Source organism: Cotesia glomerata, linkage group LG6, assembly GCF_020080835.1.
Source record: "Cotesia glomerata isolate CgM1 linkage group LG6, MPM_Cglom_v2.3, whole genome shotgun sequence".
Taxonomy (NCBI): domain Eukaryota; kingdom Metazoa; phylum Arthropoda; class Insecta; order Hymenoptera; family Braconidae; genus Cotesia; species Cotesia glomerata.
The window spans coordinates 17441801-17468835 of NC_058163.1; the positions used below are offsets into that span (position 1 = coordinate 17441801).

The window sequence follows — 27035 nt, forward strand, 5'->3', positions numbered from 1 at the left end:
TAACCGGTGGATGGACTCAATGAATCTACAACTGGCTAAACAGAAGACTGAGGCTGTGCTTTTAACCAGCAGAAAAGTGATAGAGACCATAAAGCTGAAAGTCGGAGAACAAGAAATCACATCACAACCATATATCCGATATCTGGGAGTGATGCTTGATGCCCGACTCAACTTTAAGCAGCAAGTCAAACACGTGAGTGCAAAAGCATCAGCAGTGGTAGCTAGCTTAGCACGACTGATGCCAAACGTCGGAGGCCCAAAGCAGAGCATAAGACTACTGCTATCATCTGTAGTCACATCAATGCTCACTTACGGAATATCTATCTGGGCGGACGCACTAGAGAAGCAAGAATCATGGAGAAAGGCTGGACCAGTCTACCGTCTGAGTGCCATAAGAGTAGCAAGCGCCTTCCGCACAATATCTATGGAAGCAGTGTGTGTCATTTCCGGAACTTTGCCTCTCAGAGTCTTAGCTGAGGAAAGACGGATCCTTTACCAACGAAAGAAGTCAAATACACTAAGCGCTGAGGAGCTTAGAACAGAAGAACGGCAGAAGAGCATAAGTCGATGGCAACTACAGTGGGATGCCACAGTGAAGGGTAGGTGGACGCATCGTCCCATATCAAGGATCAACGTTTGGCTAAACCGGAGTCACGGTGAGGTCAACTATTATCTTACGCAGATGTTATCAGGACACGGCTGTTTCCGGGCGTATCTCCACCGTTTTAAGCATGATAATTCCCCAGAGTGCCCGTCCTGCCCAGGAGTCAATGAAGATGCAGAGCACGTCTTCTTTGAGTGCCCACGTTTTTATCCACAGCGAGATGAGCTGGAGAATACCCTGAAGAGGAAAATCCAACCAGAGACAATAGTAGAAGCAATGCTGTCATCAGAGGCTGCCTGGAACGCCACAAACACGTTTGTCACGGGAGTCCTCTCAGACCTGCGGTCCATAGAAAGAAGAAGAGCGAATGACGCCAATTAGAAGGAGGAAAGAATAACACCTTAGCCACCAGAAGAAAGAGCAGTAACTAGATCCTCCCCTCACGAAGTAATGCCTGACGGCGGTTTCCATGAGGGATTAGGGGAAAGAGGAAAAGGGGTTTAGGGTTTAGTGGGTAGGGGCGCTAGCGTCGAGTTTTAGTATGACACTGCGTCGAGTCGCCACATATCCAGGCCAAACAGCTATGCCTAGAATCCGTAAAAAGGATTCCCTCCCCTTAAAAAAACAAAAAAAAAAAAAAAAACACCCACCCACCCACCCACCCACACACACACACACACACACACACACACACACACACACACACACACACACACACACACACACATACAGACATACGGACATCACCGCGGAAACAATCGGGGAGGCTTCCTAGGACCTCAAAACAACGAGATCTGATGAAAACTCGATTTTCGAAAAACGGGGTGAAACCAATAACTTCCCGATTTTTGAAAATTTTCAATTTGCTTAGCGGGAAGTTAAAAACTTTTTTCAAATGTGGTTTTTATGGAATAACTTTTTAACGGCTCTACTTATCGATTTCAAAAACTAATCAGCTCTTAACGTCAAAAAACCACTTCGATCGCTGCCAAGCCGGTCAAAATCGGTTAATTCGTTCGTGAGTTATCGTTAACGAAAAAAATTGAAAAAAAGGGATTTTTTCGAATTACACTGGAATTTTCGGTCTGATCAATTTGTGTTTAAAAGTATATCATACACAGTAAAAAATTTTTCGTAATTGTGTAGAGTGTTAAAATTTGTGTGTTGAATATTACACTCTAGTGTGTAGAATTTAACATTCTAGTGTGTTAAATCATTAAATCAACACATGAGAATGTTAAATTCTACACTTTAGAGTGTAATATTCAACACACAAATTTCAACACTCTACACAATGACGAAAAATTTTTTACTGTGTAGAATTTAAGAAACTGCGTCGAATGCTGCTAATCGCGTGAAAATCGTCTCATTTATTCAGAAGTTGTTGCTGTTTGAAAATTCAAAAAATAATGTTTTATTAAACCTCTATCAGACTTTTGAGCTCGTAGAGCTCAAAAACCTTATAAGTGCAATTTTAAGCGCTTAGATATAGAATTAGCGGAAAGTTGCAGGGATGGCCTTTAGGGTCAACCGTTTTTCTAATTTTTTCATCGAGTTTATTTCAAACTTTTTGCATCTTGACGACGCAATGTGCCGTTAGACATCTTGGCTAATTGCACCTTAATAGCCTACCAGATTTTGCAGTTGACAACCGTATACTTAGAAGCTTATGAAGATAGAAAGGTGCTCAAACTCACCCAAAGAGCTCGTAACCGGCATCACAAGTGTAGGTCGCCAAGGTACCAGCTGACAATGAATCGTTTGACAGTGAGACTTTTGAGTTCATTGGTACTGCTGGATGGCCACATTTTGAGCCTGAAAAATAATTCAATAAAAATAGTTTTTCTTCTTCCAAGATAAAAAAAATTTAATTAAAAACACTTTCACACTATTATAAAATATTATTGACAAAGATATTAAATTGAGTTCAGTTTGTACCTACACTTATAAATATTGGCTTACATATAAAATATATTTTTACTTTGCTTTTTATTCTCAAGTTTATTAAAAATAGTAATTTATTCTTCGGAACAAAATAGAAAGTTTATTTTATCGTTAAATATAATCAGAGGTTTAAAAAATTATAAATTATAAAAAGATATTTTATCATTAGTGTTACAGAGGAAAATTAAATAAACTTTAAATTATTGCTAAAAAAACTGTATATTCACAATGAATAGAGAGTGAAAAAAACTGAATTAATAACTGTTGATGTAAAGGCAGTGAAGCGTTAAATGTTAACTGCGTGACGCAGCTACCGTTTCTCGACCTAATCAACTCGATTATTTAGCGCATTACTTAGAACAGATAAGTACAAATAACACTATGATTGATAACTCGTATGTGTGTTCAAGCAATTGCAGCGGTCTTTACTTGTTTGAGATGATTTTTTACATTCAGTAATGTTTTGAGCCATTTAACAGTAAATGATTATGTTCACAATGCATAGGCGTAAGCGTAACGGATAAGTGTTTTGATGCACATGATAAAAACCTACGCAAATTCATTGTAACGTATACAATTTACAATGTCAGGATTTCTTTTGATAAAATTATTTCAATGTCTATGCAATGTGAATTCACTGACTTGGCAAAACTTATTTGCTTTATTAGCGGTGAAGAGTTTATTCTCGTAATGATTCAAACAATAGATTGGATTTAGGTCATCCAAGTTGTCGAAAAAAAATGAAAGGCAAATAAAATAATAAAAAAGGAGAATTCATTTTTTTATTGAAGAATATCTCTCACGTGTATTGCAAATTCATCTGAATATATGGACCTTGCGATTCTCACTATTCAAAGTATTTTTAGACATTTCTTTATTTAAACGGTATCTTATTTATAATAAAACTAAAGGGGAAGTAATTTAATTGTATAGTACATAATTTAATTTTATTATTAATAGAAATATTTTTACTAATTAAAACCAGTAGTCAGACAGAAAAAGTTTAAATTTCAGTAATTTATTGAATCCAACTACTCATAATTCTTTATTATCGATTGAATAAAAGTTGTTTCATGTTCTTATAATACGGAATTTTTTATACGATAGTTATAACTTATAAGTGTGTTGTGTAGGAAGAAAAGAAGTGAGATTATCTTAAAAAGTGAAATTGACTCGAAGAACTCAAAATAACACATGAATTATCTTTTTGAGCTTGGAGAGCTCAAAAACGTCATACAATTTTAAAGCGCTTAGACACGGAATTAGCGGGAAGTTGCAGGAATGACCTTTCGGGTCAACCGTTTACCTAATTTTTTTTTTTTATAAGAAAACTATCAATTTAACTAAACTAAAGAAATTCTGTTAGCTATTGAAGTTATAGAGTTATAAAAAGTGTCAAAGTAGAATTATGCTCACTTCTTATTCAAAGGTCTCATCAAATGTTCACTGGTAGTCAATAAATCTAATTAACAGTTGAAAAATATTTATTTATTAATATAATTTATATTTATTAACAGATAACAAGTTATGTTTAATAATTGATTTGTAGACGTTTAATGAATATTTCCTATCTATGTTATAATAAATATTTATTAAGTCATCATGTTAATAAATCACTGCTTAAATAAAAAATGAAGCTTATTAAATATTGACAAATTCTTTCATCAAGGTATATGTGTTAGATCAAATTTTTTTCTAAAAAATTTATTAATAAAATTTGACATTATTTCTGTAACTTTTTTATTCGGTTTGCAATTGGTCGCTTATGGTTATGGTGGGGTTTTGAAAATAATAAAAGTGCACGAAGCGCACATGATATGTTTAATGTAAATAAAAGAAAAGTGTTTTGTATATGCAGGATACAAAAGGAGTAGCAGATTAATAAAAAAAAAAATGAAAATACGTTGATAAATTATTCAATAAACTTTTATCTGCTCACGCATAAAACAATTTTGTTGAAATAACTAAAGACGGGATAGCTGAAAAATATGTTGTGGTAACAAATGAGTTTAGTTGGAGCAACAAATCCATTAGGTGCATTAATAAAATGTTTCAAGTTGTACTAACAAACCAGTTTGTTAAATCACAAAATCAATTTGTTGCTCCTAACAAAATCATTTTATTGCTGTCACAAAATGACTTTGTTGTTGCAACAAAATGATTTTTTTGCTGTTACAAAGTGATTTTGTTGCAATAACAAAACTAATTTGTTGCCAAAATATTTTCCAAATCAGCTATATAGCTGATTATAGCGTATTTTTAAATGTATTCTTATAAAATTTACTGTAACAAATTTATTTGTTATTATTACAAATTCTCTCTATTACTTCAACAAATTGTCTTTGTTACTCCAACAAACTCTCTTTGTTATATTAATAGAATAATTTTGCTATTTCAACAAAAAAAAATTGTTATTATTTAAACTGTTATATTGGTATTGTTTAAAAAGATAGATTTTAAATTTACTACCTTGCCAAATTAATTTATTATATTCATTGAACTCTCAACCACTAAATATATCGATAGGATTGGTCCGATAAAATTTTACGGATTATAATATTTATTTAAAAATATCGATTAAACTATTTAATTTCTAAGGTTTTAAAGCAAAAGTGCATGACATTGTTATGATTTCATATTTCTGAATTAGTGAAGTTATCAAATTTTGTGGGATACAAATTGTTAAAATGTGTATTGATATGCTAAGAGATATTTTTCTTTATGAGAGAAATTAGAATTGCACATGGATAAAAATGTTATTAGCATAAAAATTATACCATTAATGGCAAAACCGAATCATGAAAGTGTTTTATTTTTAAATCAGAATTGATGAAAATATCGTATCACAATAGTATATGGATTTAGTATCACAGTGGAATAGATATTGTATATTTTCACGCTAACACATGTCAACTGTTGCCTCAAGCACAGGTTATACTCTACATTGTTTATATTTATGATTCTCCACGTTTATTACTGTGAAATTATGATGAATGAAAATGTAGCTTATAGGGTAAATACCCCAATAGATGGACACCCCTCAATAGATGGACAAATATTATTTCCAGAAGCAATTACATTAGTTTTAAGAACAAAAATCTTAGTCGTTATTTTTTTTATGTCTACAAGTAGTTCTGAGAGCGTAAAGTAATTTTTTTTTAACTTTTTATTTAAAATAATAGTTTAAAAAAATTATTTAAATTTATAGAGGCCAAGCCTTACAGAATTATTTATTTAAGAGGCCAAGCCTTACAGAATTATTTATTTAAGAGGCCAAGCCTTACAGAAGACCATCGCGGGCATCCTCCAAAAAGATACGAAGATAATCTGCAAAGGACCACAAGAAGACGTCGAAATCCGAGATCTTGACGATACCACAACCAAGGAGGATATTCAGGCCGCCTTGCGAACGGTAATCGGAGAAACCTGCGAGATACCACTAGGGACAATTAAGATTCGTAAGGCCTACAGAGGTATTCAGACAGCTGTTGTGACACTAGCAGCAGCTGCAGCGCGGAAGATATTGGCAGGAAGCGGTAAAGTCCGGATCGGCTGGGCCAACTGCCGAATCAGAGCTACGAGGAGACCAATCCAATGTTTCAAGTGCTGGCACTTTGGACACTATGGATCCCAGTGCAAGAGCAATGTGGATCGGTCTAAGCTATGTATTAGGTGCGGACAAGAGGGACACAAGATTGCTGAATGCAAAAACCCAGCGAAATGTGTATTATACGCGGACCAAAGTGCGGAGAACGCGGCCCATCATGCCGGCGCATCCAGGTGCCCAGTATTTAAAGAGGCACTCCAGAAGATAACAAACAAACAGACATGAAGATATTACAGCTAAACCTAAACCATTGCGAAGCTGCACATGATCTGCTTATGCAAATAGCAAGAGAACTAGAGTTAGACTTAGTAATGATAGCAGAGCCATACAGACACCTGAATACCCAGCCTTGGGAATCTGACAGCACTGCTAAGGCTGTCATCTAGTCCTGTGGTAAGCATCCCTTCCAGAGTGTAGTTAACAATGATAATGCCGGCTTTGTAGCGGCAACAGTTAACGGCATCCGTTTCTACAGCTATTATGCACCACCTAGCCTATCCATTGTTGAATTCACTGAATTCTTGGACAAACTGACCGAGGACGCCAAGCAGCATTATCCAGTTGCGATTGCCGGTGACTTTAACTCCTGGGCAGTAGACTGGGGCAGCAAGCAGACCAATGCGCAAGGAAAAGCACTACTAGAAGCTTTTACTACACTAGATGTAGTCCAGCTCAACAGTGGTGATACGCCAACTTATACTAAAGGAGAAGCAAGATCTATTGTAGATCTCACGTTCGTCAGCAGCAGCCTCATCAGTGGGAAATACGACTGGAAGGTGATGGATATCTACACAGCCAGCGACCACAAGGCAATTCTCTGGGAAATATCACATGACCGGAATACAAGAAGACCAATCAAGTCACTCAATACCATTGGATGGAAAATGAAGTCTTTTGACACAAGCACATTGGTAATAGCCCTGAATAGTGAACCGATTACTACTGGATCCGCAGAAGAAATGACCAAGGACCTGATGAAAAGAGTTGTCCAGGCCTGTGACGCAAGTATGGTCCGGAAACGCAGCATAAGCCAACGCCCGGCAGTACACTGGTGGAACGACCACATCAGCGTTCTTCAGAAAGAGTGTCTTAAGAAAAGAAGAATATCCCAGCGTGGCTATCGACGACCTAATTCTGCGGAGCTGGTCGCAGAGTACAAAAAAGCCCGTCGATCATTGAACAAAGCCATCAAGGATAGTAAGAGGCAATGCTGGAAAGAGCTCATCAACGAGGTGGACAAAGACCTGTGGGGTGGACCGTACAAGGTGGTCATGACTCACCTAAAAGTCAAACAAATGCCGGCACCCACATGCCCACAACTTCTGCAGAGAATCGTCACCGCGCTGTTTCCGCAGCAACGCGAGCTTCATTACCAGTTAGCTCAAGGCAAACTGGAGGACATTCCACCTGTCACGGAAGAAGAACTGACAGAGGCTTGCAACCGCGTATGGAATAATAAAGCACCAGGATTAGACGGAATCCCTAATATTGCCTTAAAAACAGCTATAAAGGCAGCACCGGCATTATTCCTGGATGTTTACATCACCTGTCTCAAAGAAGCGATTTTTCCTCGAAAGTGGAAACAGCAACGGTTAGTGCTGCTTCCTAAAGGGAAAAAGCCACCGGATGAACCGTCATTTTACCGCCCACTTTGCATGCTAGATTCAGCGGGTAAGATATTTGAACGCATAATTCACCAGAGAATTGAAGCAGTAGTCGACCCACTCCTGGCAGACAATCGGTATGGATTTCGGAAAGGACGATCAACCCTGGACGCAATCAAACTGGTTGTTGATACGGCCAAGGAAGCAATCGCAGGAACCAGATGGAAGGGTGGAACGAAGAAGTATTGCCTGGTGGCGACTCTAGACATCAGAAACGCCTTCAACTCCGCCAATTGGGAATGCATTATGCAGGCCTTCCAAGAGAAGAATGTAAAGATAAACCATATGTTCGATCTCACTTTTGAGCGTGTTAACCGGTGGATGGACGCAGTGAACCTGCAACTGGTGCAACACAAGACTGAGGCAGTGCTTATTACCAGCAGAAAAGTGGTAGAGACCATTAAGCTGAAAGTCGGCGAACAAGAAATCACATCACAACCTTATATCCGATATTTGGGAGTGATGCTTGATGCTCGACTCAACTTCAAGCAGCAAGTGGAACATGTCAGTGCCAAAGCGTCAGTAGTGAGGGCTAGTCTCGCACGATTGATGCCAAACGTCGAAGGCCCAAAGCAGAGCAGGAGGCTATTATTGTTATCAGTAGTCACATCGGTGCTCACTTACGGAATATCCATTTGGGACGACGCACTAAAGACGCAAGAATCATGGAGAAAGGCTGGACCAGTATATCGACTGAGTGCCCTACGAGCAGCTAGCGCCTTACGCACAATATCAGAGGAAGCAGTGTGTGTTATTTCCGGTACTCTGCCTCTCAGAGTCCTAGCTGAGGAAAGACAGAACCTATATCAACGAAAAAGGTCAACCACACTGAGCCCTGAAGAACTTAGAAGGGAAGAACGGCAACACAGCATCGCAAGATGGCAACAGGAGTGGAATGCTGCAGAGAAAGGTCGGTGGACGGAAGTATCTTCACCGCTTTAAGCACGATGATACCCCAGAGTGCCCGTCCTGTCCAGGGGTCAATGAAGATGCGGAGCATGTTTTCTTTGTATGTCCACGTTTCAACCAACAGCGCGATGAGTTAGAGAAGATCCTGAACAAGAAAATCACACCAGAGTCAATAGTAGAAGAAATGCTGTCATCCGAAGCTGCCTGGAACGCCACAAGCACTTTTGCTACAAAAGTGCTTACAGAGTTGCGATCCATTGAGAGGAAAAGAGCGAAAGACAGAATCTAGAAGGAAGAAATAACATCTTAGCTACCAGAAGGAAGAGCGGCAGCTAATTTCTCCCCCCGCGAAGAAATGCCTTACGGCGGTACCATGGGGGATCAGAGGATAGAAAAGAAAGGGGTTTAGGGTTTAGTGGGTAGGGGTGTCAGCGTCGAGTTTTAGTATGACGCTGCGTCGAGTCGCCACATATCCAGGCCAAACAGCTATGTCTAGAATCCGTAAAAAGGATTCCCCCCTTTCCCCTTTTTTAACTTGTGACGTATGCAAATATATTCATATTTAAAATAAATAATAATGAGTAATAAGTTCACGGATAATGAATGACCCATTGCGTGTTAACGGGACTACAAAGAATTTTTAAAAGTTGAAATTTTTTATGAATCGAGGCTATTATATATCTCAGCAAAGTCTGAATAGCATCATCAGCAAACTCACGATATGCGATTGGTTCGTAACTAACTTAAAACCAATACAATATTATAATAAATAAATACACGGAGAGAAATGGATGGCGCTTAACACTATGTTAGTATGGTCTCCAGACCGATACTAAAATAGTATGTGTAATATTGCAATTCAGTATTGTAACGAGTCCCATAAGTATGGCGTTATTTACTATGTAGTATAGTAATGGTGCTATTGTATTTTTTACACGTATGCATGGCAGGCTTGGCAAGACAGTATGGTCCTGAGACCCATACTACATTGCTGACGACGCAATGGTACTGGCGGCTCCCGCTATAATTTTTGGCGTGTTAAGCAATTAAACTATTGTGTTACCACCAAAACTACACTGATATAAGGCTTTGTTTTTATTTAATAAGCTTTATTAATTGTTAATAAATGATTTCTTAACATCATAGGATTTAATAAATATTTATTAAAAGTTAATAAATATTTATTAAAAGTTAATAAATTATTTATTAAATACGATTTATTAAATGTTATTAATTATTTGTTAAACAGTTAACGAATATTTATTAACAGTTAATTAATATTTATTAATGGTTAATAAATATTTGTTAACTGTTAACAAAAATTTATTTAAAATAAAAAGCAAAAACAGCAATTTTCTTTTGACACTTTTTATAATTCTATAGCTGAAATACAAGATAATAATTCAATTCACTGAATAAAATAACGTTTTCAATATTTAAAAATATAAAAGATAATTATGAGTTGTGATAGAATTTGATATTTTATAATAAACGTTAATATAATGTAGTATAATTAATGCAAATAATTTATAAAGATGATTTTTGTTTATAAGCAACCTTCATATCATATGACATTGCAAGCGAAACAAATTTACTCAAAAAAATATTTATTAACTGTAAATACTTATTAACTATTAATAAATGTACTTTCCTTCCAAACAAATATTAATTGAATGCTAAAAAATATTTATTAAAATTTAATAAATTAAATAATTGTCTTCAAATAAATTAAATTATTAATAGTTAATAAATTCTTCTATCAGTGTATATAAGGTAAAAGACCCAGTTATTGACTTGTAATTTTTTGATTGTTGTTGTTATTTTTCTTCACTAAAACCAATTCATATCAGAGTAAAAATAAAATAAAAAATATGTCATGAAATAATTAATATCATTTTTCATTTATATAATATATTTCGGACATAACCTACGTCTATAATTAAAGAAACATTGTTGTTACTCCAGTGGTGTTGTAGCTAATATCACAATATTGGCAAGGTCTACCTGCCAAAAGGATTGTACATACGGCAAGCCAGTATGGGCCTGACGGCCATACTAGCATTGCGGCATCCGCGATAACTATCGCCAATGTTACCATTTCCGCAATGGTCGAATCATCTATGTGTACAATTTAATAATGGACAAAAATCTTCGATACCATACTGTATGGCGTTCTCGCCCATACTGGTATAGTGGTATCTACCATCCATTGCTCTCCGTGTAGGAAAATGCTACTCTGCAGACTGCATCCAATCTAAAGTTGCACTCTGGAGTAACTTGGCCGACTTCTTTTCGCTAATGCTAAGATAGATCTTTAATTCCATCTGAACCTGGCATATCATGCACGCATCACTTTATTACAATAATAATTATAATATTCTAAGCAATTACTTCCATCTTAATTTTCTTCCTGTTTACACGTAAAGTATTATTTTCTTACTTTTTACGCATTAATTAATTCTTTTCACTTTTTGCATCTCAATATCATTATTACTTTTCTATTTACACTAAAGTGAATAACATATATTCGTGAGAAAATATTTTAAGCCATGAGTTTAGAGATTAATTAATATTTAAATTTGGTAATAGAAAAACCTATTATTTGTGGTTATTAAAAGACTACAACTGATATGTTAAATGATTGGGTCAGTGGAATTATTTAAAGACGAAGATGGCACCTATATACATTTTTTTTATAGTCAATGACCTATCGATTAAAAACCTGAATATTTTTGTTGGATAAATGCCTTAGGTCACTCGGTTACAAAACCTCTCAGCCAAAATAACGGTACACATGTCGCGTAGTGTAACGTTGGATCATGAATACCGGTATCGTTATGGGGCCACATACACATGTCAATGTACAAGTCATGTCAAGCATCAAGTTTGTCTGTCATTTAGTACGTTTGAAAATTTTTATCGCTTAGTCTGTTAATTATGTTATATTTTATTAAAAAGTTATTATTACTTTGTTGCATTTTATTATTTGTAATAAAGATAACTGTTTTTATTTTCACTTTAATAAAACAAATTCTTTATTAATCTGCATTATGTGCAGATTTAGTGTATTGATTTAGCACACTAGAATGTAGAATTAACATTAGTTTGTGTAAAAACAATTAGTAACACAAATATTTATGTTAAATTTGACGAAAATTTTTTTACTGTGTTGTTTGTCACCCTTTAAGTATTAAAAGTGTAATGTGAAGTAAATATCTTATTATTATAGTGCAATATTTATTTTAAGTATTAGAGTATTCTTCGTTAATGTAAAAAATATGTACACCGATAGAAGGATTTGTTTATAGTTAAAAATATTTGTTAATATTTAATAAATTATTTATTAAAGACCGCTTTTTAGTCCTTAACGAATATTTCTTAGTATTTAAAAAGATTTATTAATATTTAATAAATGAATATCAGATTTATTAAATACAAACAAATCATTTTAAATACTAAAAAATATTTGTTTAATACTAAAAAGTGGTCTCTAATAAATGATTTATTAAATATTAACAAATATTTTTAACTATAAACAAATCCTTCTATCAGTGTATTGATCTTATTACACAATTCTGCATTATTTATAATTTGTGTGTGTGTGTGTGTGTGTGTGTGTGTGTGTGTGTGTCGGTCGCCGTCAGGCCCGTAAAAATCGGTTGATTCGTTCGTGAGTTATCGGTGACGAAAAAAAGTGATTTCTTCGAATTACACTGAAACTTCTGATCTAATCAATTTGTAGTTGAAAGTATATCATAGGACTTAAAAAACTGCGTCGAATGCTGCCAACGGCGTGAAAATCGGTTTATTCATTTAAAAGTAATCGCAGTTTGAAAATTTGAATGATAGTGTTTTATTAAATTTCTATCAGACTTTCAAGCTCGAAGTGCTCAAAAGCTTAGAACAGCTAACTTTTTGAGCTTGGAGAGCTCTAAATGATACATAAATTATATTTTTGAGCTCGAAGAACTTAAAACGTCATAAGTGCAATTTTAATATATTTGACTCGAAGATCGGTGTTTATTGATAAAGATAGTTATTATTCTAAGCCGAATACTCCCGATCCAAATTCTTGAAGAATGACTAATTTTTTATTATTACTTCTTCACCATAATATTTTATCGGTATGAGGTCTCATACCATCAGAGAAAATTTAGGTGAAATTCACAATTAAAATTCGTTTATCGACAATTATTGTTAGAGAAAGATGTAATTTTTTACTCAGTGTAACTTTTTCAATAATTGAAAAAATAATTCAGACAGCCCAGACCAGGACTCGAACTTGGATCTTTTGGTTACGCGCCAAATGCTCTACCATTTAAGCTATCCGAGACACTGTCCGTAACTACCTTCCAGTTACCTATTAAGTTCCATTGATTAAGTCTCTTTTGGCCAAGGCTTTTAATATTTAAGGTATTTAATATATCTATATGTCTACTGCCAAAGCAATCATCTTTGGCAGTAGACTAAAAGTTAGGAATGATTATTGTATAAATGCAGAGAATATTTTAGTTGAAAATTGCGTTATTCCTTATGTTAATACTGTCAAATATCTAGGGGTCATTTTAGATAATAATCTCTCTTGGGAACACCAAGTATTAAAGACTTTTAATCAAGCTATGAAAACGTTAGCTCAACTTAAAATTAACAATGAAATATTTAATGAACAATTGCGAGTAAAATTAGTGACTACACTTATATTCCCGATTTTTGATTATTGTTGTGCTGCGTTTACCAACATGTCGAAAAAGCTGCTACTTAGGTTGCAAAGAAAAATGAATTCTTGCGTAAGATTTATTTTCAAGTTATCCAGATATGAAAATGTAACCCCGTATTATAATAAATTAGGGTGGCTAAAATTAAGTAAGAGAAGAGATTATTTCATAGCAAATAGTAATATGTATGAACAATCTTTTATAATCAATGGTATACGTATCTGGAACTCGTTGCCACCTGGGCTGATAACTGTAGATAATTTTCCTGAATTTCAAAATGCATCTTTTTCATTTTTTCTGGCTAATGACAATTAAAATCATTATTATATTTGTTTAATTAATTATAATTTCTGTTTCAAAGTGTCTCAAAGTGTTTATAAATTTACTAACTAACTACTGTAAATTTATTAAGTAACTTTATTGTATTTAGGTAACTTTAAAACCTTGCTGTTGTTATGTTATCAAACTTACAGTACTATTGTAATTGTATTTTTATAGGTACTGTATACTTATATATATATATATATATATATAAAATGTATTGCTTATTGATGGCCTTGAGGGAGCTTCGGCTCTAAGGACAAATAAATATATATCTATCTATATGTACACTAGGGTGTTTCAAAAAAAAAAAAAAAATTTTTTTTTTTAATGGTGTTGAAAAGTTGAAAGTACATTTAAAAACAAAAATTTTGGCGCCTATTAAAGACCTTAATATTAATATTAAGGTTTGCCTCAATTCATTTGTAATTTTTCTATTTAAATAACACGAGAAAACTTTTTTTTTATTTTTGAATTTTAATTACTTCGGAATGGCTTGTTTACGCAATATCCCAGAGAGAAGTCTTATAGGAAATTTCACGCTCTACAAAAAAGGTCAAAGTTCCTCAGATCAACCGTTTCAAAGATATTTGCAATCAAAAATAACACCAATCAAAAATTTCAAATATTTTCCAATAAAATTGCAAAAAAAAATCATACTTTATATTGATATTGTTTTTTTTTTTGTAAAATCAATTGAATTCTGTTAATTTGAGATTTTAATTTTTTTTTTTGCTTATTTACTCCATATGTAACTCACAAAAAGTGCAAATATATAAATATAAAGGTTAAAATTATCAAACAAATGATTTTTGGGTCTCTTTTATAACAAATTAATTTTATATTTCATAAAGTTTATAAATTTTTGTAAGATGAAAATGTAAAGTTCCTGATCACACTAACTAAACAAACACTCATCATTGTATTTGATTAAAAATGTTAAAAAAATTATAAATATATTAAATCAATTCAATCAACTATAAAATTTGATTAATTTTTTTCATCTAAAAAATATTGAATGAGCTTTATTCAGCTCCGTCGATAAAAGTAGTATATTCGTTTGATTTGAGTAATGTAGTTAGTAAGCTCTGTGTTGGTAAGCTTGGTCGTTCAGTACCAATTTCTCTTTGTTGCTCTGCTTTCAATGCTTTGTTCTATCTTCTCATCATTGTCTTTCTTTATTGATACTGATTGTTATTTAAATTCGTTATATTATTAATTTAATTTGCTTATAATTAAAATATATAAGTTATAAATTTTATGATCACAATGGTGAAAACAGTGTACTTGATTGGAGATGTATTAAGTGAATGTGGTGGAAAAAAATTACTTTCATTGAAAGAGGTTATGTCACTTTTATTTTATTATCTCAAAACGAAAAATTTTTCAGTGAAAGAAAGCATATCAACCACTGTCGACAAAGTTTTCGTAATTTGGTGTGTGGCACAAATCCCGACAAAAGAGAAAAGATCTGCTTTTTTTAAACTAACCTCAAATCACAATCGATGGAGGAATTTACAAAAAAACTGTAAGAGGAAAAAGTCAAAATCTCAAAAAAAAAAATGAATCCCTTTTTCGGGACGAATTAAATAAACTATTTGATATAGCTCATGCTGATGTGCTAAATTTACTGGATAAAGAGAAAAGATTATTTTATTTGGGACAAAAATCTTCCAGTCGACGTGGTTTTATTTCATATAATTCTCAGCCAATTCCAGAAGATGTTGAAGATATGGATGTTGATGTAAGCGATGAAAATAATAACTACAGTAATAGTGATAACAATACTGAAGAGAACATTGATATCAATTATAATAACAATAATGATAGTGGTACATTTGATGTCGGAGAGTTCGGTAATGACAATGTTGACTATTCTTGTACAGTTGAGACTGATAATGTTGTTAATCATGAAATATCAAGTCAAACATCTAAGTTATCCCAGAAATCTTTGGAAAGTAATACTTCTCGTATAATCTCTGATTATGAAAATGAAATTCCAAAACAACAAGTTCCTAAAATTAATCTAATGACACCAAAACTTGCTGCGGCTTTGGATAAAGCTAATTTGAGTAGTAGGTCGGCGACTTACATTTTTGCTGCTTTATTATGCTCTTTATTTTGCTCTTAAAGAGCTCTTTTTTCTGAACTCGCACAAACAAATGATTTTTGATCTCTATACGCTATTATAATGATAAAAATAATAAAAACACAACAAAAATAATATTAATAATAATAATAATATTAATAATAAAAGTAAATTATGAAAAATAATTCAGAGTTTCATGAAGCACCGATGCTGATTTCGAATGTTTATTATTTTAGTTAGACCTAATATTGTCGGTTTAAAGAGAGAAAGTGAAAATCGCAATTGCCGTAACTAAGATTCGAACCCGAGTCGCGCGCGTGCTAGATCGATACCTAACCCCCTACGCTGTTCAAACAATATGTCGTTATACATCTCATTATTCTTATAAGCTAAGTTTATATAGTGATGAAATGTTGCGATCATTGTCTATATTATTTATTCTATTTGATACTGTGTATCGATAGAGAAAAAGTAACTTTTACGAATATTTATATACTAAAAAATATTCAAAAGTATACCTGTAATATTTTTTTAAATAGTCTATATAAATTTTGTTTACTTTTCACAATATAAAATCTAATAGATAAATTAATGAATATTAAAAATTCAACAATAATTAATAAGTATATAGTTATAAGATATCGTTAAATTCGAATAAAATGTTTAAAATTGATACATGCAAAGTACTCCTTAAATGTAGAAAGTTCACATAATTTTTTCAGATTAGAATCCAATTTTATTATTTTATCTAAATTAGTTTGATTACGAACCAGATTTTAACATTATTGCCTATTACTTCATAATATAATTTAAAATTTTTGAAAAATTTAATTAACCTGGATTAAGAGAAATGAGTTAACCTATGCCAAGTGTATATCTATATATTAATCTATTCAAATTGTTTTAAATTATTTAATTCGAATTATTTTTAATCATTTTTAATTTAATTTCTCAATCAGGAAAGTAATAAATGAAAAATGAATAAGATTTTGACAGCTTTATATTAAAAAGAAATTTGTGTTTTTGTTTATAATGTCTATAAGCTCATTATACGCAACTCAAAAAGAAGTCCAAAAAAGGGACTCAGTTAGATGTCAGAAAATTGACTCCAAACTTATGAGTTCATTAAGAGCTCTTAGTTCTGACCTCGTAAAAAAGAGCTCCTTAAGACGTCACATTAGGACTTCTATAAGAAGTTTTTGAAAAGACTTCATACTGAAATCTTTCTGACTTGGATGCTGACTGGGTATTACAACAGTAAAACAATGGAATATTAATACTGATAACATCAAAGCATTGTGTTCTGATACTACAGCGTCAAATACGCTGTAGTATTTTGGAAGTTATAACACCAATCAAAGATGAAATTTTGAAATTCGTTAATAATCAAATAGAAGTAAAAATTTTTAATCCAGCGCTAAAAATTCTCAACTGATGTTAAAGTGAAACATGAAAATTTATGAAGTTCCGTTTAATCATCCATTTTACACTTAATAATTAACTCCGTTGTAAATAAAAATATTGGAAATCAATTTCACATGATTATTACACTCTTAATCATCATTAACGATTACAATTGCATTTGTAAAATATTTTGTAACTTTTACTTCACATCAGTTGATAATAATTAATGTTCTTTACTTTGAGGTTGCAATGTAATTAATTTTATTTTGACTTTGAACTTTTTTTGTAGATGGATCATTATCGTGACGATTACCGTGAACTCCTGCAATTATCATCGATATTTTTGAGTGCTACTACCACAAATATTACATTTAAGCGTCCTGGAGCCGTCCATCATGCAAGGTGGATGGCTAAAGCAATATATAGTTTAAAAATTTTTTTATTTAGAAATGAATTTCATCTTACTAAATCAGAAATAGCTGGATTACGAGAATTTGGTTTATTTATCATAATATTCTATTTAAAAGCTTGGTATACTGCGCCGTGTGCTATAGCAGCACCTAATAATGATTTAACTTTAATTAAAGAATTAATTTCATATAAAAAATTTAATAATACTATTTCACGGGCATGCTCCAAAAAATTAGCCGATCACTTGTGGTATTTAAATAACGAGTTGTCTGTTTTATCTCTCTGTGACGAAACTGTTTCAGTTGAAACAAAAAGAAGAATAGTTCATGCTTTAAAAAACTGTGAAACCAATGAAACTACAACGAGTCGTTTTATAATCGATAAGAAAAATTTAGAGTCATTATTAAATAAAGATCTTAGTCAATTTGTATCTATGAGATCGATAAATCTGTTTAAATCGTTTGATTTGTCGTATGATTTCATTGATGAGGATATAACTTTGTGGCCTCAGAATCTAAATTACAAAAGAAACTTGGAGTATTTTGAGAAACTTCAAGTTGTAAATGATGTAGCAGAACGCGGCGTGGCATTGATAGAGCAGTATAATCGATGCTTAACGAAAAATGAATAACAGCTTCAGTATTTATTGCAAGTAGTGACAGAACACAGAAAACGATATCCTAATTGCAATAAAAATGATTTTATAAAACTGTAATATTTTCAAGTTAGAAAAAATTTTATTAATTGTTGTTAAATATTGTTTTTTGTTATAAAGAATTGATTGTTTAATAGAATTTATTAGTATTTGGTAGAAAATAAAATAAATTTGTTATAAAAGAGACCCAAAAATCATTTGTTTGATAATTTTAACCTTTATATTTATGTATTTGTACTTTTTGTGAGTTACGTATGAAGTAAATAAGCAAAAAAAAAAATTAAAATCTCAAATTAACAGAATTCAATTGATTTTACAAAAAAAAAAACAATATCAATATAAAGTATGATTTTTTTTTGCAATTTTATTGGAAAATATTTGAAATTTTTGATTGGTGTTATTTTTGATTGCAAATATCTTTGAAACGGTTGATCTGAGGAACTTTTTTGTAGAGCGTGAAATTTCCTATAAGACCTCTCTCCGGGATATTGCGTAAACAAACCGTTCCGAAGTAATTAAAATTCAAAAATAAAAAAAAAGTTTTCTCGTGTTATTTAAATAGAAAAATTACAAATGAATTGAGGCAAACCTTAATATTAATATTAAGGGCTTTAATAGGCGCCAAAATTTTTGTTTTTAAATGTACTTTCAACTTTTCAACACCATTAAAAAAAAAAATTTTTTTTTTTTTTTTGAAACACCCTAATGTACATATATATATATATTTGACTCGAAGATCGGTGTTTATTGATAAAGATAGATAGTTATTATTCTAACCCGAATACTCCCCAAGCATTTGTCGCGTAACCAAAAGATCCAGGTTCGAGTCCTGGTCTGGGCTGTCTGAATTATTTTTTCAGTTATTGAAAAAGTTACACTGAGTAAAAAATTACATCTTTCTCTAACAATAATTGTCGATAAACGAATTTTAATTGTGAATTTCACCTAAATTTTCTCTGATGGTATGAGACCTCATACCGATAAAATATTATGGTGAAGAAGTAATAATAAAAAATTAGTCATTCTTCAAGAATTTGGATCGGGAGTATTCGGCTTGGAAAAATAACTATCTATCTTTATTAATAAACACCGATCAAAAAAAAAAAAAGGAAAAGGGGCGGGATTGTTGCTCAATTTGGATCGGGTAGCTGGCTTATAATATTAACTATCTTTGATTTATTAAATCCACAGATTCGGTAGAATCTGGCGCCAAGTTCCGTTCAAATCCGTTGTAAACGGAGCGCCAGACTACCGAGTATGTTTACCATAAGCAGAACGATATTTTCAGTTTGCAAAATTTTATTCATTCTACAGACATTTTTTTTCTTCAATGATACTCTATAATAATACGTTATATGTTATATTATCAATATTAATTAATAATGGTCTTTGAAAATAATAAATTCTATTTAAAATTAATTAAATTCACTGGCACAAACTATAGCGACCCATATTTTTAGATCCTGACTTTTTTCTTATGGAGAAAGTGACATGCCACAGACTAAATAATTCGAGAATCCATGGTAATCCTTCTATAGATAGGAAACTACAGTTAGAAAAAAATATTCCACAGCTTGCACCTACACCCGCCAGGGTGCGCTGGAATTATTTCTACATAAACTGTAGCTTCAAGAGGATATTTTGTTATAAAAAATTCAGCCAACGCGAGATTTAAGTTGATACCAATTGTCTATTTTTATTATAATTACAAAAAATACTAAAATCCGAACAAAAACAGTTTCACTGTAAAAAATTCGCGCCAAGTCCACGTTCATAAGACTTTTAAGAAAAAAAAATTTTTTTTTCTTTACAAAAAGATATAAAATCAAAATATTTAAAAATCCAAGTAACCGATATGATTGTATATAATTTTCGGAAATTAAAAAACATTTTGTTGTAAAATTAAAAATTAAAGAAATAATTTTGGAACGTACTTGGTGTGCGTCATTGTGTATGTCAAATTTTTTTTCAGTCTTAGTAGATAGATTAGTACTATATGAGTTGTTATTTTTATAAATTACTTCAAGTTGAGAAACCCAAGTACCTGCGAGAGCTGTTCATAGAAGACACTGATGTCAGACGTTCCAGTAGGTTAGCAGCTAAAAAACATTCCTTTTTCAAATTACCTCATTTTGCTACTACCTATATGGAGCATTCATTTATAGTAACTGTGATTCGTCTGTGGGAAGAACTACCCGATGAAATTGTGAATTCGAGTAGCAGTGAAGTGTTTAAAAATAAAGTTTTTGATTACTTACTGAATTTGGACAATTAATAAATAAAATTTATTTATCAGAAAACTTTATGTTAATTTGAAAGCGTTAATGTAACTAACTTAGTTTGATGCTTATATTAGTATCTAAGTTGTTAATATTTAGTTGAGAGCGTAAATATGGAGATGTTAGTTGAATCAGTTCTAATTATAGAATCAGTTCTAATTATAGTCTCTTAAGATTATACCTTATGTACTTATTATTATTATTATTGTTATTATTATGTAAGTTGTAAATATTTTTGTATTTAAAATTGCCATTTGGCCTGTGCCTTGGCATGATTAAATAATCAATCAATCAATCAATCAATCTCTTTTAACTAAAATACTTCTACTTTTCTATAATTTGAGAATCTATCCTGTACATGTACCTACGTATATCAATTCTATAATTTGTGTGTACCTAGAGAATCTTTCCTGTACATGTACCTACATATATCAATTCTATAATTTGTGTGTACCTAGAGAATCTTTCCTGTACATGTACCTACGTATATCAATTTTCCATACTTACGTACAAACTAAGTACTTCTACCCTTAATATATTTTCTATATACTTCCATCGAGTACCCCCTACCCCAGGAGAGGTCGGAGGCCGAGATGGACACTTGAAAATTTGCAGTTCGACCGAGTGACCTCTAAGCTTCGTATCGCATAATTGTAACTTCGCCTCGTTTTAAGTACACGCGTGTATTAGCAATTAAATATATTTAAATAAAAATTATAATTGTATATCTTCGTTTACTTCACTAAATAACTCAACGCCCTTACATCCCAAAATAATAATAATAATAATAATAATAATAATAATAATATGTAAGTTCAAAATTCGAGAATTTATAATTTTTCAATTATAAAATTTCCGATTTAAGTCAGTAAAAATTGGATAAAAACTTATACGAAAACTTAGTTAGTATTACATTTGATAGTTTGTCTTTTATTTCTCAAAATAAGAAGATGCTTCAAAAAAAATTATGATGGTTTTTTGATTATTTTCCTCAAAATAAATTAATATAAAAATAAATATTTGATTTATTTTTCAAAAACGATATTATAAACTAAATTTTTAACATTACATAGTAATATTTCAGTTTTAGTACATTTAGAAACTCATTAAGTGACCGAAGAAAATTAGAAATAATTTATTAATAATAATTAGTCTATTAATCTATTAAGTTATTATTCTAAATATACTTTCAGCACTTTTAAAAGTAATAAATAGTGTATTATTTTATCATTAACAATTTCACAATTCAAGTATTAGAAAGTATAAAATAACAAGTGAATACTGAACAAACGATATTTAAGTCAGGTCAAACAGACAGTTTTTTTAATAAATCGTATTTAAATAATGTTAAGTAAGATAAATAAAAAATTTGAAATTTGAATTTTATATCCGTAAATTATAGCGGTAGTGTGGTTGGAAAGATAAACACGATAAAACCCATATTTTTACAATAAAATACGACCATCGCTTCGCGCTTTATTCATACTTATCAGTTCCCTTTCAGTATGATATTTGTTGTAGGACTATTGTAGTTTAACAATGCAATCATAAAATTGATTTTTTTTTAAAACAATTGAGAAGTTTTGAGCAATTTAAAAATAACAAATCTTCGCTGCATAAATTCAGTCATTACATTAGTAAAAGTTCAACATAACTTAATTATTGTAGAGTTTATCAAAAATTCAACTTTTATAATTCATTTAGAGCCTTAATGATATTTACTTTGAATTTTTAAATGTCATATCATCGTAAATAAATTATTCTTTCATTATAATAGAATTTTCATAATAATTTTGACAAAAATAATCTCTATTTCATCATTAGTAATAATAGATGATTATAAAGGTTTGTGATGAATACCATAGGAATTAAAGGAATCATGGTTTACAAGCACGAAAATGAATCGTCGCAGGTTGATAATTTTCAGCGGAAAATCTCGGTCATTAGTACTTAATAATTTTTAACACCTTATATACACTTCTAATCATGAACTGATAATCATGAACAAAAAAATTGATTTTTAATGCACTTTTTTCTTCAACATATGTACACATATATCTATAAAGTTTCTTAATCTATTGTCTGTATAGTGGATAATTTCAATACATTGTATTCTCCATACCTATAACCTCAGGATCTTTCTACTGCGATACTACTACTACTCCTACAAGCTAACCATATAAACTAATACGATACGAGGATTACACGGTCTCTAAAAGAAGTAATTACGAAAGCGACGACGTCCGTGTAGCGGTCTATCGCGCACAAGAAATAAAATAGTTATGAAACCACCGGAATTTGTGCGTCTAAATAGAGAAGACGATAAAACAATTTGCCGTTAAATCAGCTGACAATACTTTTATCAACCTTCTGCTGAACTTTTTACTCTTTTCTTAATTATTTTAATAAACCTATCATAATTTTTTTTTTTTTTTTAATTATTTTGCAAGACAATTGTGTCGTCTATGAAAACATGAAAAAAAAGTTCATGAACACTAAGAATGTCATTCGCATCAGTAAACACAAGTCTACATACAAACAATTGTCAGAGAAAGTTTGTTCATACTAATAATGACTTTCTGTTACTTTTTAAAAAAAAAGTTAAATATTTAATAGTCTGAATGATTATCAACATACATTCCCGTAATAAATTTTACAGTCATGATGCATGCTCTGAAGCTTATAGTTATAATTACTATTCCTCATTTTTAATTATTTTACCATCTTAAATAATAATTTCGGTATTCTTAACATCAATGTTATCGACCGAAATCGGGGATAATAACTATTACTATCCCAAAATTATATTTATTAGTATCTGGGGTATTAACCACTAACATATAATATAACAAAACTCTTATAATCACCGCTGATAATATTTATAACCACAAGATAGATAACTTTTCCGTTTTCATTGAAAACTTTTAAAATATAATTACATCGATCCCCAAAAAATTTTCTCACACGCCCTGATGATTTTTTAACGGTATATTTTGCTGGTGTATGCTCGAATAGCATCTATAACGTGATATCGTGATATCAGTACAATGAGGCACATAATTACATTGGCCAATGATTACATTCCTTTAATATAAATTAAAAGTATTTACTTTGTAAATAATTTGATTAATCGAGGGTTAATGATTATACGCTGTGTATTAATTAATCCTAAATTCAAAATTTGAAGTAGAAGAAAATTTGGTAAAAAAAGTTAAAAATAACTCATTCATACTTATTAGTTAATTTATTGTTAACAAATTTTCATATTTCATAATTAAAAAATAAAACAATAATTAAAAAATATCAAATAATTAGAATACTATTTATCTAAGACATTCGAATTTTATGGTTATGACTAAATATTTTTAATTAATTTATTTATTTACACTGACTGCAAAAACTCAAGCGTGGTTAAGGTTATATTGTGCAAATGAAAATGTAAACGACCGAAATACAGCATTATCAAATCACGGACAGGTTACTAACAGCTGATTTATAATAGTCAAATTACTTTTTGTATTTAATTATTTATTTTTTAATTTTCAAAATTTCAACGATTAATGCCTCATATATTATTTATTTTAAAATTTTAGGAATTTTTATGGGTCTTTTATTTTAATTTATCGAATATTAACTACTACAGTTGTTTTGACTAATCTGGAGCGAAAGGACCTCCTTGTTAAGTAACATTTTATTAATTTTAAAATAACCCGGGAAAAACGGATTAGATCTGGCCATATATAAACAGATCTGGCCACATCTTTAAATTGTCTATCTGGCCAGATATAATCATATATTTAAATTGCCCGGGTAAAAAAGATTATATAGAATTATTTCCATAAAAAAAAAAACCAGCACGCGCGGGCAACCGAACCTGGGACCTGACGCTTGAAAGACTAATCCACTACCTGTTCACCTACGAAACCTACTTGAAGAGCAAAGTTTGTAATAACTACAAATTATGCAAATCGTATCCATGATCGATGCGTAATGAACAAAGTTTTTTATCAAATTTGCCAATTATTAATTATCAATATACGCTGATAGAAAGATTTATTAACTATTAATAAATTAATTTATTCGAAGCCAATTATTTAATTTATTAAATTTTAATAAATATTTTTTAACATTCAATAAATATTTATTTGAGAGGAAAGTAAATTTATTAAAATAGTTTATAAGTATTTATTAATAGTTAACAAATATAGTTATATCTGGCCAGATATAATAAAATCTTTTTATGTCTGATGTATTTTTCAACCCAGATATAGTTATATATGTTTAGATCTGATCAGATATGGCTAGATCTGATCATGTTTGATGTATTTTTCAACTCAGATATAGTTATATCTGTTTAGATCTGATCAGATATGACTACCCGAATCAAAATATAAATTCCAATTTGAGCCTCAAAATCCTCAATATGGAAAGTAGTCACGATTTGAACCTCAAAATCCTACTTACGGACGGTTTTACAACTTTGAGGGTAAAAATAGAACTTCAGAATTCACGTTTGAACCTCAAAACCTTCACAATATTCTTCAATAATTTTACTATTAAAAATTTCAAATGAATATGGCATTATTGTTTTTTAAATCCTCCCTGCATTTTTTAAATAAACAAATGGTTTTATCTGATAAAATAAATTCAAAGTGATCGAGGTGTAAAATTTTTTGGCAGTGGTACAAGTTGTCATATAACATTTTAGTAATTAATTTCATCAAAATAAATCAGCCAAATTGAAAAAAAAAATTTTTGTAAGAAACGCGTTATTCGTTTACAAGACGTTTATTAACAATATTGAGATTATACAAATGAATATGACTCAAGGATTACAATAATATACGGGACAATAGAGTGACGATAACCGGTGTGCGAATTGGGGATCCTCTCGGAAGTGCCACCATCCTCCCTCGTTGCTGGGGTCCTAGAGTTACCCCAAGGGTGGGGGTAAGTACAAGGCCCGCCTGTACTCTCATCCCTCACTATCGGTCCTTGAGACTAGAGGGTGGACCTCCAATGTGGTGGAAGGGGGGATGACGTCACTTCCACTCGGCCAGCCTGACGTTATTCACGTCCTCGTGAAGGGGTGTCTACCTTCATGCTTGTGCCAGCCGCCGCCATGCTCCTTGTTACTCGTCTTTTACCTGTGCACAATAATAATGGGTGTTAATTTCGACAATAATACAACTGTGGTCATGCAAATAAACAGGTCGTATTCATGCTCATTCGTCTTCATTACATGCAATAAGCTGGGCCCAATGACATCGTCAGTGCTTACTGACGACCACATGCACGTAACATTCGTCACTAACCACTAGTAGTGCGCAGAAACCACCGCCACTGGCGCTTGATCGACTAGCAATCTTCGCAGTTTCTGAACGCAACTACCAGGACGTTGGAGTCGTCGTCCGGTCATTACATGAACGCCCGATCGTTCAACGATCACACGACTCATCTCAGCTACCACTTGGCCGTCCTTAGTCAGCCTCAGTTTCTCATTTGCTCCATCCACAACCTGATCCTTATTGATAATAGGTTAGTGCATACCCGGTGGACTAGCAGGTGGAGTGTCTTCGCCACTGCTGTGCTCGGAGTTGGCGTTGCTGACCCCAGTGACATACAATTTCAGCTTCTCGCCCGGATACACGCTGGTGTATGGTTTCTGTGACCTAGGGGCACCTGGCACGTCCTCGACAACGTAACGATCGTTGTCCAGAACTTTGGTAATTTTATATGGCCCAGCGTACTTAGGTAGTAACTTTTTACTTGACCCGTCATTACTACTAATTATTCGTCTAACTAGTACTAAATCGCCACAATTAAACAGCCGAGGAGGGGCCCTTTTGAGATTATAACGCTCCTGCTGCTCTTGCTGTGAGCGTCGGATCGCCTCAGCTGCCTCTTCTCGAGACTGCTCGCGATCAACAGAATCGTCAGAATCGTTCCCTATCGCATTAAGAATGCGCGACTCAGCAGCGTTCCGTGGTCGAAACCCTAATAGTAACTCAGAAGGATATTTACCCGTGGCTTTATTGATAGTATTATTTATTCCTCAAACAACGTTCGGCAATTCCTGATCCCACCGTCGTTCATCCCTAGCGCTCGCTGATAACATGCTTAAAATTGTCCTATTATAACGTTCTACTTGACCATTTGCCCTTGGAGTTGCCACGGCAGTAGCCACATGTACTATACCATTTTCCCGACAGAAATCTTTAAATTTGTGACTCATAAATGCTGTACCTCGGTCGCTAATAATTCGTCGTGGGAACCCGAAAAACTCCTTAATGCTCTCCAACATTCGTATTACGGGCCCAACCTGCGTATTCTTTACGGCCTTGGCAAATGTAAACTTAGTGAAGGAATCTACTACTACAAGAATCTGTGTATTTTTATTTGTACTTAACAGAAAGGGACCCAAATGGTCGAT

The 27035-nt window shown here is 32.2% G+C and overlaps 1 protein-coding gene across 4 annotated transcripts in view; it reads right to left on the bottom strand.

Moving 5' to 3' along the window:
• LOC123267757 (CUB and sushi domain-containing protein 1) overlaps positions 1-27035 on the bottom strand; it is a 102234-nt gene that overhangs the window by 64663 nt on the left and 10536 nt on the right. The window contains exons 1-2 of one of the 4 annotated variants that reach the window (XM_044732591.1): positions 2547-2604; positions 2302-2419 (exon numbers count right to left, since the gene is read on the bottom strand). In XM_044732591.1, the coding sequence (XP_044588526.1) occupies positions 2302-2390 (89 nt within the window). In that variant the 5' untranslated portion in view covers positions 2391-2419; positions 2547-2604. Of the gene's footprint in view, positions 1-2301; positions 2420-2542; positions 2605-27035 lie in introns of those variants that run through there. The other 3 variants (XM_044732592.1, XM_044732593.1, XM_044732590.1) reach the window with 3 other exon arrangements.